The following is a 17,462-nucleotide window of genomic DNA, read 5'->3' as shown; positions in this document are numbered from 1 at the left end:
TGGATTTGTGATAATGTGTAATACAATATAATGTGGACAGATTATTATTATTTTAAATTAAATATTACAATGTAATACATTTCTGTATATAGTTATTAAGCATATAGCATAATTAGTAAAATCAATTAATTTATACAAAACATTATAAACAGCTAAGAAATAACTAAATTAAAAATTATTACTAGATTTATGTTGAAAACTAGGAACTACATTTAATTTCTATAAATTATTGATGAATTAATCACTATTTAATGAGTAGATAAAATTTAATTCAGGAAAATATTACACAGATGCTTGAAGCACTTATTATTCGTTATTATTTAAAGAAAGAATAAATTTAAAACTACATTTGTAAAGTAAAGCTTTGATGTTAGGGGTCCTTTAAATACTGATATCAGCTAAAATATCTCTTTGATATTATATTAATAAAAATATTTTTTATACCTAACTTTAATTTGCATAATTTTATTTTAATACATGAAATATTTAAATAAATTATTTTTAAAGCTGTACATACGTAAACAGCACGAAACAGTTTTAATAATATTGTTTAAAAAAGTTCTTAAAAAAACTGTCTATTTTTATAAAATATCTTATGACATTTTTCGAATAAACTAGTAGATATTTATGCTAAAATATTCCTATTGTCATATAGTTTATATATCATTATAGTCTATTTTAAATTGAATCAAAATGTTTAAAATATTTTATTTAATAAAAAAAGTATTCAGATCCAAGGATTAAAACTTCTTTAGTCACTTTTTGATTACAATATATTTTAAATATTTGATAAAATTTAATTTAAATTTTTTAGTTCATTTAAAAATAAAAACACGATGTGTCATAAGCTAAAGTACAGTAGATACCTATTATTCTGTGTACTTGATAACTATAAACTCCTAGTTAATATATTTTATCTTGATACATATGAGTGTATAAGAATGAAGTATTTATGTGACGTTGTCAATTTACAAGATATATGTGAAGTGTTTTTAGAAGGACATTAGTATATTACCAAGGTTTTACACGCGAAAATCTGAATGGTTTATATACTTATAGTATTATTGGTTTTTTGACTGTAAGATCTTGAAAATTATATTAAGTTAAAAATTGCACGTAAGTTTTACAGTTGAATACTTTTAGAGTTGTATCTACAGATAGGTAACCAATTAATCATTGAACTAGTACATAACCTTAAAAATGTTAGTAATTGATGGACAACAATTGTTACCGGAATCAACCACTTTAAATTTTAATATAAACTTCAGTTGTATAAAGTATGATTAACCTTGTTAGATTTGCCAACAAGACTAGACCATGTTATTAATATTATTTTTTGTACTAGAATTGATATCAAAGCTTAGATTAAAAAATAAAATAAAAATCAACAAACTATTAAAAAAATATATTATTAAAAACATCTAGGATTCAAATAGTTTACCGAGAAACGAGAAAGTATTTTATTGATAGATACTTCAAAGTGAAAACTTAGAATTATCTAAGATAAATCAATACAAATATAATATAATATACCTATATAATAATATTATACTCATATTACATGCTTTGATATACCTACCTATATGTGATTGAAAAAGCCAAATTTTTTTTAAATTGAGATTAACATTAAAAAAATAATATATTTGTTAAAGACTAGAATGTAATCATAAACATAATCATGTAAAAGATATTCGTGGTAAAAATAATTTAGTTTAATGATAACTGGGTAATGTCGGTTGGGTGGTTTGTGTCGTTAATGTAACAATGGTCCATTATTCTATCATTCTCACAAGAATCTGCAGTAAAAGTTAAAATCTCGTACACGACTAATGATATACCAGATGCAGCTACTATTGTGCCGAACAGTGCCAAACAATACGCAGGAATCTAAAGTAAAAAAAAAAAATAATATTAAATACACAATATATTATTCAACTGGATATGAATTGCAAATAACATTCAACATTTAAATTATATTTTAAATATAATATCAGCCTATTAAAAATAATAAAATTATCATTAAACATTTTTGACTCTATAAAGAGACGTTGGATTTTACATTGATGTTTGAGTACCTTAACCTCAAAAAAATATTACGATTATTTCGGAATATTTATGTTTAACTATGATGTATGGATTAGATATTACACTTAGATTAATCAAATATATATTTTTAAACATATACTACCATCATTAATTATTTAATAATATATCTACAAAAGTGTTAACTCAAAGTATAATATAATACTTATATGAATTAAACACTCGAAATTTATTTTAAATGTTTGTCCCCTCGTGATTTACTTTGTTAAATAAATAAATAAATTAGTTAAAAAAAAAAATCAGTTTGAAGTAGTTTCGATAGACGCCCCTCACTCAAGCCTTCAAATCTTGTACAAAAAAATTGTCAAATTTACTTATTGTTTTAGTACATTACAGATTGTAAATATATATTTATTTAATAAAAAAAAAAGTTTGTCTATATATATCTACAATACTTCAATTTTCATTAAAATGTTAAATCATAAAAAAAACCATTGTTTAATAATTCTAAATCTAATAGTTTATATCTCTGTTAATATTATTAAATTATTATAGGTAAGATATTATTACCTTTTTTTTCCATGAATCATTCGATATTTTTATATAAATAGCTGCTGGTAAAACAAATGCCAACGGAATTGCAGCCACAACTCCCTAATAAAAAATAATAATGCATATTATTTATAATAGTATTTAAATGTTATAAATATTATAAAGATTTACTATGAAAATGTTTTTCTTTATAATTGATCAATCGTAGTATATAATTATACATTTTGTATTGGGAAGTACTTAAAAAAAAATAATTGAGTTTGGTCAGAACTACAATAATTTTTTTACTTAGAATAACTTTTAAGGAACCTTTTTGTTTAGAAATCGACATAGCGACATACAGTATAAAGTCGGGATACACCGATTGAGAGTGCACTCAATAGTACTTAATATTCAATTAAAAAAAATTCCAACCCTAAGAAGTATTAATAAATTTATGTTTTTGAAATTTTGAAGCAGTCTGTTGTAATCACATAGAAATTAATAAAAAGCTTTTTTTTTTAGTAAAAAATATGATACAAAGTTTCATGTAGGTACATGATTTTAAATTATTGGTTATGTTCTTTATATTGTATTTGTACAACAATTTTAAAACCTTAAAATCTACATAGAAAACATATTAAATATATGATAAAACTCTCTATATTATAAAATCAACAAAACATTGTATTAATTTATTATACATTTTTCATATCGTTCTATTAATTGCTTGTATTAATATAATGGTATTTTATTGTGCTAATGATGTATTTATCAATCGAAGTTAAAATTAGACGTATTAATATAAATAAATAGATAAAAATTATTTTTATATGAACTATTGTCTACTTCACAAGTTTAGGCTCTTAGAAACATTTATTTAAGTTATATTGTTAAATGAAATTATATTGTAAGCATATAAAGTATTATACTGTTATCATTTAAATTTAAACATAAATTTAAAGAAGCAAAAGGGTAAAGCTCCTAGAGATGGTCGTCGTGATTAGTTGATTCAATAATGGAAAAGAGTTTTAATCACCTGGAAATTGAGCGTGCAAAATGAGCACGAGGTAAAGCTTATTAGTTTTTAATAAAATAATCATATTAAATAAATTTTCTCAACAACTTAAAATTTACGTTCAAAAGTATACACTACTCACATTTATTTCTAAGGCAATTCCAAGACATTTTGTGGATATGGAAATAAAGTAAGTTGCCATAAGAATAGAAATCGTTATTATAGCATGTCTTTTTTTCGACATTGGAATGGGATCGGTGCCACCCCTAAGTGTCTGATCAATAACAGCTTTAGTGACCATACATTCCAATGGGAACGTGAGCAGAGTTATTAATGAAAATAACAACCTTGATATGTTGATTAAATCATCGTTCCAACAATAGTTTTCCAACAAATCTCCTATAAGTTTAACAGTGTAAATACAACATACATATATGTAACGTTATTCGTTTTTGACAAGGAAACCAGCGTACCTTGAGTGAGATCACCAAATGTAGCATATCCAACTAGTCCAAATGCGACCATTAGCAAAAACGATATTGAGACAGCGACGTGTGTTACGTAGTTCCAAATAGTTTGACTTGCTCCTTCGATGGAGTCGTACAATAAAAACACGTTGTGGTGGCACATAAAACCTATATAATAAAAGAAAAAAACCTTAATTGTACGAATTAGCTTAATATATATACAGATTAAAATGTAGATAATTAATGGGAATTTCGAACACAAACATTTATACATGTGTAAAATATTATTATGTCAAAAGAAATTTCTGATTATTTTTTCATGAAATATCGTGTCAAAGTATTTAATTATAAAATAAAGGATTATAATATAAAATATAAAAACATTTTTTTTTTTTAATTTTATCGTTCAAAAATATATTTTGTAAGAGTGATCAATTTTGTTATATATTCTGAACACTTTTTATATTTGATATTATCAGTATAGAATGGTTATTGGTTTTACATATTTAAGTTTGTTCGGGCCATATTATGTATATCAATTACTCATATAATATTAAATTAATTTATAGTTTTAAATTTTAATATTTAAATATACTCATTATATTTTGTGTTATGTATACTGTCATAATGGACATTATACAAATATTTCTGGGAAATAAAATTATATTTTCCTTTATATTATGAATTTGTAATGTTTTAAAAATATTTTGCCTGATAGTGTCATATAAGTCAATATTTACAATAATACTTAGATAAGAGCAAATATTACCAAATGACATTATTCCAATAGCTTGAATCGCACCAGGCCGAGCAAAATCCCATGTGCTTATATTACCGACATCAGTTACTGTGGACCTGTAAAAATTAAAATGTGGGACAGGGGAATTTTTTTGACATTTAATAATCGTGTACAGGTGTTAGTTAAGCGTACATACTGATATATAATTTAGTGTGACGGCTTACATAACGTCGTGTAGAGATTCGTATCTGATGACTATAGTTACAAAGATAACTAAAACCATGATGAACGACACAATAGATGCTTTTGCCAATCTTGCAACATTTCTTAGCATACACAAAGGAGTCGTGATAAAAATCGTAGCCATTGCTATGACGAAATACCGTTGGGCAAATATAGAGTCGTGTGGCAACGAAAACAGCCGAATCAAGACCTTTGTTGCAGTGTCCCCGACGATTATGTTATAACTTATCATCGCTGTAAAAAGATATATTTGAATACATTTTTAATCGTAGGTACTAAGTACATATTGATTTAGACTTAACGTACGATTTAACTATACAATATACATATCAACTGATATACGTTGGATATTATAGTTAATCTTATATTTATTTAAGTCATAATAATAAACATTTTAATAAGTTTATATAATATTGTATTACGAAATCCTAATAATTAAAATTTTAAATTATTTTAGTTTGATAAATAAAATAATTATAATTTTTATATAGCTGCAATCGACTTTTCACATCAGCAAAAGTTGGAATAGCTAAGGTTATATTATAGAGGTATCTTTACTACTATATTTATATAGGTATACATATCTTTAAAATATTGTTATGGACGTAATACGAATTACGAATTTTAATTAAGTATTACAAATGACTAATATAAGTACTGTAGTCTATAATTAATACTGGAATTACACTAGATACTATGCTAATGATATTGATTAAAATAGTGCAATTAGCTTCCATACTCTCACATCAAGTAATGTATAACGTTAAGTATAACTATTGACGTTTTATATGTGAAATTGAAATAATTAAAACAAAATTAAGTTTAATCGAACTTTATACTGGTGTGCAGCAGGGAATTATAACAATATTGTAATCGTCATAATATTATAATAGTCTTATAAACAGTCTTAGGTAAAAAATTGTTGTACATTTGTCTTTTTATATTTCACTAATAAAATTACTAAATTATTACAACAAATGTATTAAACTTAATAACTTTTATTCAAATTTAAAAATTTTAATGTGTTTTTGCGTAAAATTATTTTATAACATTTGTACAAACATAAAATTACAATATTCATACACGCTTTTAGAATAATTCGAACACGATATTTATACAGGTTTAATCAAAGTTGTTAAACATTGACTAATCTAAGCAATATAGTGAAATAATATTATGGGTCTTATATTATACATTTTTTCTAATCGAGCAATATAGCTGCCTGATAGCTAATATCCAAGTATGCAAACCTAATGTATATTAAGGTATATGAATATATATTGATAAATGTAAAATGACTAATGATTAAAAACTTAAATGATCCCCTTATTTGAAAAAAATTTAGTTTTATATTCACTACTACATAAATATATAGGTATATTTTATCACCGTGAATATAAAAATGAATGATTGTTATAAAAATTAAATTAAAAATAGAGGTTAAAATTAAATGGAAATACATAAATATACTTATGTATGTTTGTTATTCATAAGATAAAAAAATAGAATTATGGTATGAGGTTTTATTTTTTTCAAAAGATATAGTTTAATAATAACATCGGATATTAAAACAAAATGTACAATAACGTGTGTGTGGTAGGGTGAACGATAGCACATGATATGAGTACACGACGTAGTATTATGAGTGATGCCGTCACGGTAGTGTAAATTTAAAAATATCAGGAAGTCGCTCTGCTATATAGCCGTATGATACACATAGGTTTCGAGTGTACTTCGCTATTGAATAGGTGACCATAATGGGTGTGTTAAATTTAAATTAAATTATAAATCATTGCATTTTATCAAAAATGATTCTGAGCGGAAACAGTCTGTCAGACTTCACTTCTATTGATACTTAATAATTTATTCATATTACTATATCTCACTATTAGAGTAGATTTTATTTTAATGTCAAATTAATACGGTAATTAGTATACAATATATATGTGTATGTTCACAGTGTATTCATTTTTAACCACAATAATCACAATATTTTAAGCTTGATTTAAAAATATTATTTACGTTTAATTTTGTTTTTATTGTTTGATACTTACCTATAAAAGGATAAATAAATTGTAGACAAGATAAAACAACGAAACCATATCTACCAAAGGCAGATTTCATTAATGATTGATATGAAAAAGAACCACTTATGTGTGCACTCCTTAACATAAGTACTAATGAGTAATCAGTGACAATCGCTACCAATGCCAATAATATAACTCCCAATCCGACACCAGATAAATTAAACGCATATGGTATACCTGAAACAAATTAAATTAAATTTGTATTATGTGCAAATATAAATTCAAAGTAATTATGTTTTCTTATCAATGAGACATGTGGAGTGATATAAATGTCATATTTTATAACTTATAAGATATAAGTATATTTATTGGCTTTGCCAATATTTTTTTAATTTAATCCGTAATTATGGGCTTTTATGTAACTAAAACTAAGTCCACACGTGAATAAATCCACTTTTATGTTATAGTGTGAAACCACCTCAACTTTACAATTAAACATATATTATTAATTTGACAATAATTATTCATATTTTTATTAATATATAATATTACAGTTACGTATATATATATATTTTTTTTTTTTTGATTACAAAGTTTTTTGATTTTCACGGTAAACTATTTTACAAACATAATATTTTTTAGGTTCTAATAAGTGGTACGAGAAATCATGAAAGGTATCCTTTAGATCTATTTTAAAATAATGGTGTTCTAAAAAGAAAATTAATTTATTGATTAGACATTTTTGCATAATATATATTTATCAAAGTGCATAAACAATTATAAATAAATACGGATACAAAAATATTTTGGTCAAAAATCATTCTTATGTATAGGTACTCGTTTAAATTAGTATCCTTTTTTTATAGAATAGTGTTTTACTTTAATTTTATTTTAAACTAGATTGTAGTTTGTTAATGATTTAAAGTGCCACTTGATGTGATATAATTTTTAATATCAAGGAAGTAATATTCTAATATTATATAATAATGTAATATTAAATTCAATTTAACATTAATAGTTATTAATTCATAATTAATATTATAATAACCTAAATGTAATATGTCTTGATATAATAATTATGATTATATTAGTATAATATGATATAAATGTCGAATAACATTGTACTAATATTTTAGGTTTTATAACCGATAACTATCAAACGACTAATATGATAATAAATTTAAAAAAAAAAAATATACAATATTTCAAATTTTTTTAAATATAATTAAAACGTGATTAAATCTTTTAGGATTTAATTTGTAAATTTCATAAAGTAATTAATACAAATTTTAAAAATTGTATGAATATATAAATTATCTAAAAAAAAAAATTCAATCAGTTTTTAGATAAACAACGGTTATAAAATAAAATATTAATATAAAATTTAATTTGGTAAAATTAAATTTTTAGAATTATATTTATTGTCGAATTTAAACTAAACTTCATCGTAAAATTTATAAACTTATAGTAACTAATATTTTAAACATTATTTTATATATTTTATACAAGAATAAATTGCCTATTTGTTGAATGAAAAATATTATGAATTAAATAATAACCCAAGGTTTATATTTTGAACATTTTTTTTAAATTTTATTTTAGTTAATAAATGGTATTGTATTATTAATTAATGTATAACTTAGTGAAATCATGTTGTAAATCATTATAAACTGTAAGTATTTAGATATGAATAAATATCATACAAATTTAAAACATAGACTGATTTATTTTGGTATTTATAAGCACACAAATGTTATTGATTACATGTTTGTACTACAAATGTTTGAATATGTTTGGTAAGACTTAAAATAGAAACTTAAATCCATAATAAATTGCTATCAAAATATTCGGTTTATAACAAAAATTGAATTTTTTTAGTTGAGTAATACAAAAATTTGTAATAAATTAGTAACTGGTTTTTATAAATAATTCTATGTGTAGAAAATATAAATAATAAAAATGGTTAGTTCTCAATTTTAACAAAGTACTTTTTAAGATTATATTTAATTATCTTGTTCAATTTATGAATTCTATAATAATATTGAGATTTGAGTTGAACTCGATTTTTGTTATAAATAATTTATCCGATAACGCATATTTTTTATGGATGTATAGAGTATACAGAAGGTTTATATTTATATTTTATGATTTATAAACGGAAATTAATTCAAAAGAACATTTCAAAGTTGTTTTCGTGAATATAAAATTAAAAAGTTTAAGTATAATTTTAATGTTGTATTAATATACATTATATTATTTTCATTGTTTATAGTATTATTGATCCAAATAAAAAAATTTCAGCTAACAAAAAACTTAAATTTCATAAAAAAATATAAGTAAAAGGCAAGTATTATTTTCGTATCTTAAGTAAATATAAATTACCTAAGTATATTAAATATTAAATTATTTTCTCTTACAAAAGAATATTTAAATAAAAATTTATAGATTAGTTCGTGCATATTTAATATTAGTTATAAATTAGTAATCTTGTATTTAATTATGCAACTTACCAATAACACCACTACCAATAATTGAGTTGATGTAATTGAAACTCGCAAACTTTGGACAGTTTTTGAGGTTGTCGCCCCCATCCATCACCTAATAAAAATCCAATCAAAGGTTGATATGTGAAAAATTTGTTAATTGAATACATATCTGTTAAAGCAAATTTTTTTAGCAATACACATTGTAGATTGATATGAATCATATTATAGTTAATATTATATACCATAAGATGTTTAAGTCTTTAATAATTTAAAACCATACGTTAAACTAATATTTAAATATTTATGCAATTTACTTAATGAACAAGCGAGTTAAAATTTACTTTAGTCTTACAACGAATACTGTAGAATGAGTTGTATGCATAATATAATTTCAAAATTTATTCAACATTCTTATATTTTTGTAATTATGTATTATTAAAGTTGAAAAAATCACATGAATGGAATAGATATATATTAAAAAATAGTTTCCGTGAATTAAATTTTCAATGACAACCCAAGTTGTTGTATCATTTAATTAAAAATAATTGCTTACGTTGTAAATTGCATCTAACTTATAAATAATAATTATAATCTGTCTTTTATGTTTAACCAAAGCAAGGCAAGTTAGCAATTTTTTTAACTAATTAAAGTTAAATTACTCTAGAAAAAATAACTAATATCTAAGTTTAAGTTAATTTAAAAATATAAATTAATTTGAGTAACTAAATTAAGTTCCTTAAAACAAAACAATAAGTAGTTTTAACTGTACTCGTAAACATTTTTATCTTATCAAAAGGAAAAATTACCAATTATTGGTTTAATATTCAATAATACAATACTTATTATTATTTCCAACATCAGAGTATTTTTGACCAGAGGTTCAGGTAATCACAACACTATAAATATTGTCGTCACTGCGCTTGCACGATATTTACAATTATTACAATATTATTCGATTTTAATACAAATCAATGCTAAAAAAAAGTAGGAAGTGCGTAACGCTCTGTTATACGTTAGGTGTTGAGTGATTAACAGTTATAGATGAGTTAAATTTGAATTCAATATTATACCATTGTGTACAAAAAACAATTTTGAGTGGAAACGGTTTGTCAGCCCGATCACTAAGTATGTTTTGTGATATATGTAGTTATTCAAGTAATTTATTTAATTTTTAATATTACATTAAGTTGATAAAATTTTTTTTCAAAAATATTGCATTTATTATATTATTAGTATATATATTATATATTTATTACCATATTAAATAAATTTATTTAACTCAAAATATAATAAAATATTTCTGAAAATAACGCAATACATTAAAAATAGATTCATAGTATAAATAACTAATAATATATTAAAATAAAATAAAAATTTTATTTATGTTATATATGCTATTGGCTATTGCGTATAGTATAATTCATAAAAATCATAATAATAATAAATAATAATGTACACTATAGTTTTAAGTTCCAACGAATATTTTTTTTAAATTATAACGAAATAATTACCTTTAATAACCTTTGTATGTTTATTAGATTTTATTGTTTAAATCAATTATGGAAAAAAAACTTTCAATTTTCCAAGCATATACATAGTCCAAAAAAATTGAAATATTTTGAATATTTTATCAAGTAATAAAAATAATAATATTATTTTGTAAAAATTTCAAATATCTATTTTTTTGAATAACAATAAAATATAAAAAAAATGTAAGAAGTAATAATTATTTTACGAGTGTAAATATGGAGTAAAAATTCAAATACTCATAAAAAAATTGATTTGGATTTCTAATAGAATTTGATTTTATACATAGATTGAAAAACTTACACAAAACCTTGTACGTTTTAAATTGTATGTATAAAATCAAAAATTTTTATGAATATCTAACAATAAAATAATTTGTAATTTTTAAATCCTTACTTTAAACACTTGTTAAATATTTTGTAATTATAGATTTTCAGTATTTATAGTAGAGTATTACAACTTATGAGGAGCTTTAAAGATAATTTTTAAGTATTTTTAAGCAGTGAATAATTTTTAATCGACATTTCAAGAAAAAAATTGAAAATGTCTCTCCCTTATAATTAGTGAAAAAATAGTGTATTTTGAAAATTGTATTGTAAATAAAAAATAATAAACATTTGATAAAAATTTCAAGTTACTATAGTTATTCATTTTTGAGTTACGCAAAAAAAAAAAAACTAAATCAATTTTTCTGAAAATTTAATTTGCGTAAAAGTCTCCGTTTTCGTTAAATTTTTTTTATTTTTCCCAATTATAAAATTTATTTTTAGTAATATTTTACTTTTAACCCCTCCCCCTCAAAGTTAGGTACTATTTAGTTTCTAGATAAATTTTTATTAGTCTAAAAAAGTGTTAATAAAGATAAAAAAAGCATATCGTTGTAAAATCAATTGGCTCAGAATCTAAAATATACGTATTTATCATTATATAATTTGTGAAATACTTTAATTTTAAATACCTATATAATAATAACTATTTAACTATATATTTTAATATTTTATGTTATCTCGTATATAACATATTATTTTATTGAGTTAATTTATTTAATTCATATATAATTAATAAATAATACATTTTTTACCAATATAAATATAATAAATTAATTATTAAATATAAAAATAATAACAATTATCCAAGTACTGAGACTTAGATGACAGTAATTAAACTATTTAAACCGTAATATTATATTATTTGAAAAATAAAACTAGTCAAATAAATTATTTTTCAAAATTCGTTTTTAATCTTTGTGGAAACTAAAAATATACATCCAAGTTCTAATGAATTTTTAAACAGTTTAAACACAATTTATCTACATTCAGAGATTAGTTATTCAGTCTATATCATAATATTTAAATTATATTTTTGTATACGTTGCTTCGAAAACTATTGAATTTTTTAAATTTATATCTAATTTAAACATGAAATAGCCAATTTAATTTTCAATTTTCATTTAGGTACCTACTAAGTTATAATATAATAGGTACTTCAAATTAAATGACTTTATAAAATATTTAATTAAATTAAACAAAACTAAAAATAATTTAATTCCTTAACATATTCTACATTGATTTTTGAACAAAATAACATTTATTGAATTAAGGTACTTTAAACTTTTAATATACAATACGTTGATACTGAAAATACAATGGACAAAAAGATTTATGTTCGACAAAATAATAATGAGTCCCGAAAATTAAAAAGAAAATACATCGATCGATGGAGTAGTACGATAGGTCAAATTTTATCGATAATGTCATAAAATACTTATTGTAAATAATCTTTAAATAAATAATTGCTTGTAAATATTTAATTAGCATAACTTTTTACTTAGAGTTTTTTTTAATGTCATCAACCAAATTTTTTATTTAAAAAAAATTGTGTGTTAAATTGATAATAAATTTATATAGAGTAGAGATCTAATATAATATATTACATATACGGAGTGTACATTTGAATATCGTACTATAGATATACAACTTTATAAATGTAAATAAATCAATATCATGGGATGAAGTCAATGGTTTTGTAAACAGTTAATACTTCAAATAGATATACATTTAATGGTATTTACATAAATCAGTGTGGTTCAAAAGATTTGAAATTAAAATGCATATCAATTTAAATAAACCGTTTTTTTTTTTTTTTTTAAACAACACATTTATTTACTATACATACTTTACATTTTTATTATTTAGTAAATTATGTATTTATATATTTAAATTTACTTTTATATATATTCTGTTTTGACTGTATTAGTTGCATAAATCTACAAATCTTATAGAATATTATACATAATAAATAAAAATAATAAAATACTCCTATATTATATTCAATCCAAAATTTAAATCGTGTAAGAGAATATTTTGAAAATTACTTTGAAAAGTATATTATAATATATGAATGTATTTTTATTACACATTTTGTATCTAATAATTAAACGTTCACCTCCCTTGCATGTATATGAAAATCGTTAATAAAACTTTTTAAAATAAGTATGCCTATAGTATTATTAAAAATCTAATGAAATTAACAATCAATTCTTAACAACCTCAATAAAAAAGTAAAATATCTAAATGATACTAGTATCGATGATGTTTACATTTAGGTGATTAAAATTTTAGAGTTTTAGTAAAACGATAAATTATTAATTTTAGAATAATGACGTGTGTGTTTTTCTGCTTATCACTGTTGGGGGTGGTAAAATTGCTTTGAGTTTCAGTTTTACGGTTGGTTTTTATTTAAATCTAGTAAATATTATATGGTTCAAAAATGAAAATTTTCTAGTACTTTTCAAACTTATTTAAAGAAAAATTAAGTAAAAATGGGAATTTTTACGCAGTATTCGATAATAATTTTGGCGTAATTCAAAAACGAATAACCATAGGTACCTACTAGAAATTGTAATCAATTGTGTGTTATATACGTATTAGTATTTTATATAGATTAATTGTTTGAGCTGTTCATTAAAATTTGACATTTTCGATTTTTCTGTAAGTGTTGGTGAAAAAAAGAATGCTTGGTCGGTTAAAAACCTCTATTTTATATAAAAAGGTGAAGTGAATTTAAAAAAAATGATTTTCATCATGACTGTATACTTTTTTATAGAATAAAATATTAACTTCTAAGTATTTGAAAATATGAACTTGAGTATAAATTTCAAAAATTAAATTTTAAATAAAAAGGTGTTTAATCATAGGTACTAGTTGGATAACCACCATATGCCTATACTTACTGAAAATCCAATGCAAATATTAAAATTAAAATTAAATCTTTTAAATAAATGTAGGTATATACTATATAAATATTAGATTTTACTGAAATACGATCTTTTCATACAGTATGACAAATTATTTTGTATACAAAAATCAATCAATTATTATCCAAGTCTGGAAAGTATTAAATTCTACTACTTACAAGAAAAAATACATACATTCAAAAATAATCATTAATTACTGTATCAACGATTTTTGTAAAATTGTAATAATTCTGTGTTTTCCAAAATTAATAAATGTTAATATTTACTGAATAATAATTTTTTAAATATTAATTACCAGAGTCAACAAATAAAATTTACATTTAAAGCAAATTAAGTGTTAAAATTAATTTAAATATCTATAAACCATTCTCAGTTAACAAAGGGCTGACCTTGACTTTAGTGAGATTATAATTTGTGTTAATAATATGTATCATTTAATATCATATAATTGTTTTTTATTTTTTATAAAATTAACAAACAAAATATATTATCATTTTTAATTACCAAGTGTTCTAGTTTTATTAAATAATTAAAGAGCAATAAAAAAGTACCTAGTATAATATGTATAAAAAAAATAATATATATACCTAAACAGTAAACATGCTATATTATTATATTTATGCATGTTATTATATAAATAGAATTTAACTATGCTTGTAAAATATTATTTTGTTCTTCTAATTTTTATAGTAAATATTAATAACCAATCAAACAAAATAACGTGTACGTATACTAATATTAAATTCGTACAAACTATGATGTAATGTATTATAGATTTTTAAACAAAAATCACAAAATATACAATATTATCCATCAATTATTAAATAAATTATAGTATTAAACCATAAGCAATTAAAAAATATAAATAAAGAAATATTTAAACAATTTTTTCCTAAATTTAATACAAAAATTTGTAATTTTTTTTTTTTTGTTTATTTTTATTTTTATAATTTGAATAAATTAATACATTATACGCAATAAAAATATGGAATAATAGATAACTGAAAACAAATGAATAGATATTTATAACTATTCTGGTATACAGTGGGTATTTATTCAACAGTTATTCAATATAGGTACATTCATAATAATTATGAAATGTATACGTTAACATTAGTAACAGGTAAAATTTTTAATAGATATACTAAGATATTAATTTATAAATCCTAACCAACTAAATATTCATATGTTAGTGATTTATATTTTTAAAGCTGCATAACGATAAATATTATCATATTGATACTATTGTTATTCGAGTACTTTAAATGATAGTTATGACAGCCAGAGCAATAAAAACATACTTCTAAAAAAAAATTATATACGTTTTAAAGTATGGAAAAGGGTAAACATAAAAATACGATATAATACCATCACTCTCCGACACTTGCAACGAATAGTAAAATAAAAATGGACGTTTATCCAATATTTACACCACAATTTTAGGATATATTAGTTTAATATGATACTTTGGAGTTCTTAGCAGCTATATTTCCAACAGACCCTTATTCGTTCAGATTATTAATAAGGTTGAGAGAGAAATTTTGTTTTTGACATAAGTCGGACAATTAGTTATTTTTCAGTAATAGGTTAGGCAAGCTTTTAAAATAACGAACTCTGTGTAGAATTTTTCTCTATACCTATTGTTTTTGGGTTGCAATTATTAACATTGAAAAATAATTTATCAATTATTCAGTGGACAGCTGCAGATAATTAATGATTCAATCACGTGTCGGATATCCGTAGCATATCTAAAGTTTAAAGTTTAAAGTACAATAGAATTAGTTTTTTTTTTAATACTTTTATTTTTTTTTTCCACACACGTGAGCTTCGTCAGGCTTATGTGTGGGATGAATCGGACGACGATAGCTAAGTAAATTATTATGTTATCAGTAATAACTAACGAGATGCTATTAAAGTGATGAAGCGCAAGAATCATAAAATAAAATATGATAATTTTATGCGACTTAAGCGTGTATAGGTTTATGATATTATTTATTGTATACGCGTACGTACTATACGTACGCATCGTACACACGTATTATACATAATATAATAATTAACTGATCATAACCTGTTGTTGACGCCGCCGTTGCTGGAGTATGTAGCTCGTCTCGTCCATACCGTCCTTCGATGGCGCCACCAGGTATTCCTGGCTGGAGTTGGTCGAGCACATTGTGCCAGCTGTTGCCCACAATCTTGGAAAACTTCATATATGTGGCACGCGACGACCGTTGACGGGACCGCGCGAATTCGTATTGTGTTCGGATTGCGGCGGGCGGCAACAGTATACTACTGTTTGCGCTTGTCGTTTCGCGTCGAGATGAGAACGGCGTGATGTGTAAGTACGGCGCAGGTATGGGCAGAGACGCAGAGTATACGCGTGTATACCGTAATATGACGTACCCATATACTGTAATATTTATTTTTTTTATAGACCGCGGCGGTTGTTGCTGAGCGACGATAAAGCGATTCGTTACCGGTCGTGCGAGGTGTGTTTCCACATTCCACGTTTTGGCGCTGCAGATAATACTAGCTGCAATACTGTAATAATAATAATAATAATGTAATAATATTATGTACACGGAGATAGGCAACTAAGCTCCTCCCCACCACATCAACGCAGACCGCTTCCGTCGGATTTATCATCCACGCGTACACGCGTGCGATAATATTAATAATATTATAATAAGCGATAACGCTCATTGCACATGTGTATCATATTATAATATGTATTTATAATTATGATGAAGGCAAAGGTATAAATTGGTAAACTGTACATTAATAATAAAATTGTACACACGCATCGTATTATTACGATAGGTCGATAAGTATATTTTTCTCGACCGATCGCGCCACACGTTTTGCATGTGTGTCAAATTCATCGACATAAAAATATTATACGTTTTAATTGTGCAATAATAATACACGTGTTGCGTGCATGGAAAAATCGTAGTATCCAATATTTGCACAGCCCGGCGCCAAGTCATTCCTCAAAATTCTTAAAAAAAAAAAAGTGAGCAAGTGAGTACCGCTATGCTGTACAATTAGGTGTCGAGTGGGTCACTGTTATGAATATGTTAAATTTGAATTCAATGATATACTATTGTACAAGAAAAACGGCTGTT

General features: G+C 23.2%; 1 protein-coding gene across 1 annotated transcript; it reads right to left on the bottom strand.

The window, feature by feature from the left end:
* Window positions 1-1,576: 1,576 nt before the first annotated feature.
* Window positions 1,577-16,864, bottom strand: LOC112598790 (putative sodium-coupled neutral amino acid transporter 11). The gene is made up of 9 exons (XM_025345406.1): window positions 16,409-16,864; window positions 9,579-9,666; window positions 7,096-7,305; window positions 5,023-5,275; window positions 4,829-4,914; window positions 4,066-4,227; window positions 3,735-3,991; window positions 2,614-2,697; window positions 1,577-1,887 (listed from the first exon to the last, which is right to left on the bottom strand). The coding sequence occupies exons 1-9, from the start codon at window positions 16,508-16,510 to the stop codon at window positions 1,708-1,710; spliced, it is 1,422 nt and encodes a 473-aa protein (XP_025201191.1). The 5' UTR covers window positions 16,511-16,864; the 3' UTR covers window positions 1,577-1,707.
* Window positions 16,865-17,462: the final 598 nt, after the last annotated feature.

Source organism: Melanaphis sacchari, unplaced genomic scaffold (assembly GCF_002803265.2).
Source record: "Melanaphis sacchari strain LSU unplaced genomic scaffold, SCAv2.0 Contig4_pilon_pilon, whole genome shotgun sequence".
Taxonomy (NCBI): Eukaryota; Metazoa; Arthropoda; class Insecta; order Hemiptera; family Aphididae; genus Melanaphis; species Melanaphis sacchari.
Note: the sequence above shows the minus strand (reverse complement) of the source record. Positions and strands in the feature narration are given on the sequence as shown.

Bases quoted from the DNA above. Each gene is read 5' to 3' on its own strand.
- LOC112598790 (XM_025345406.1), bottom strand. From the start codon at position 16,510: ATGTGCTCGACCAACTCCAGCCAGGAATACCTGGTGGCGCCATCGAAG. The intron at 7,306-9,578 runs GTAAGTTGCATA...AATTTGTTTCAG, and splicing joins TATTGGTAGTGGTGTTATTG to GTATACCATATGCGTTTAAT. The intron at 4,915-5,022 runs GTAAGCCGTCAC...TAATTTTTACAG, and splicing joins GAATCTCTACACGACGTTAT to GTCCACAGTAACTGATGTCG.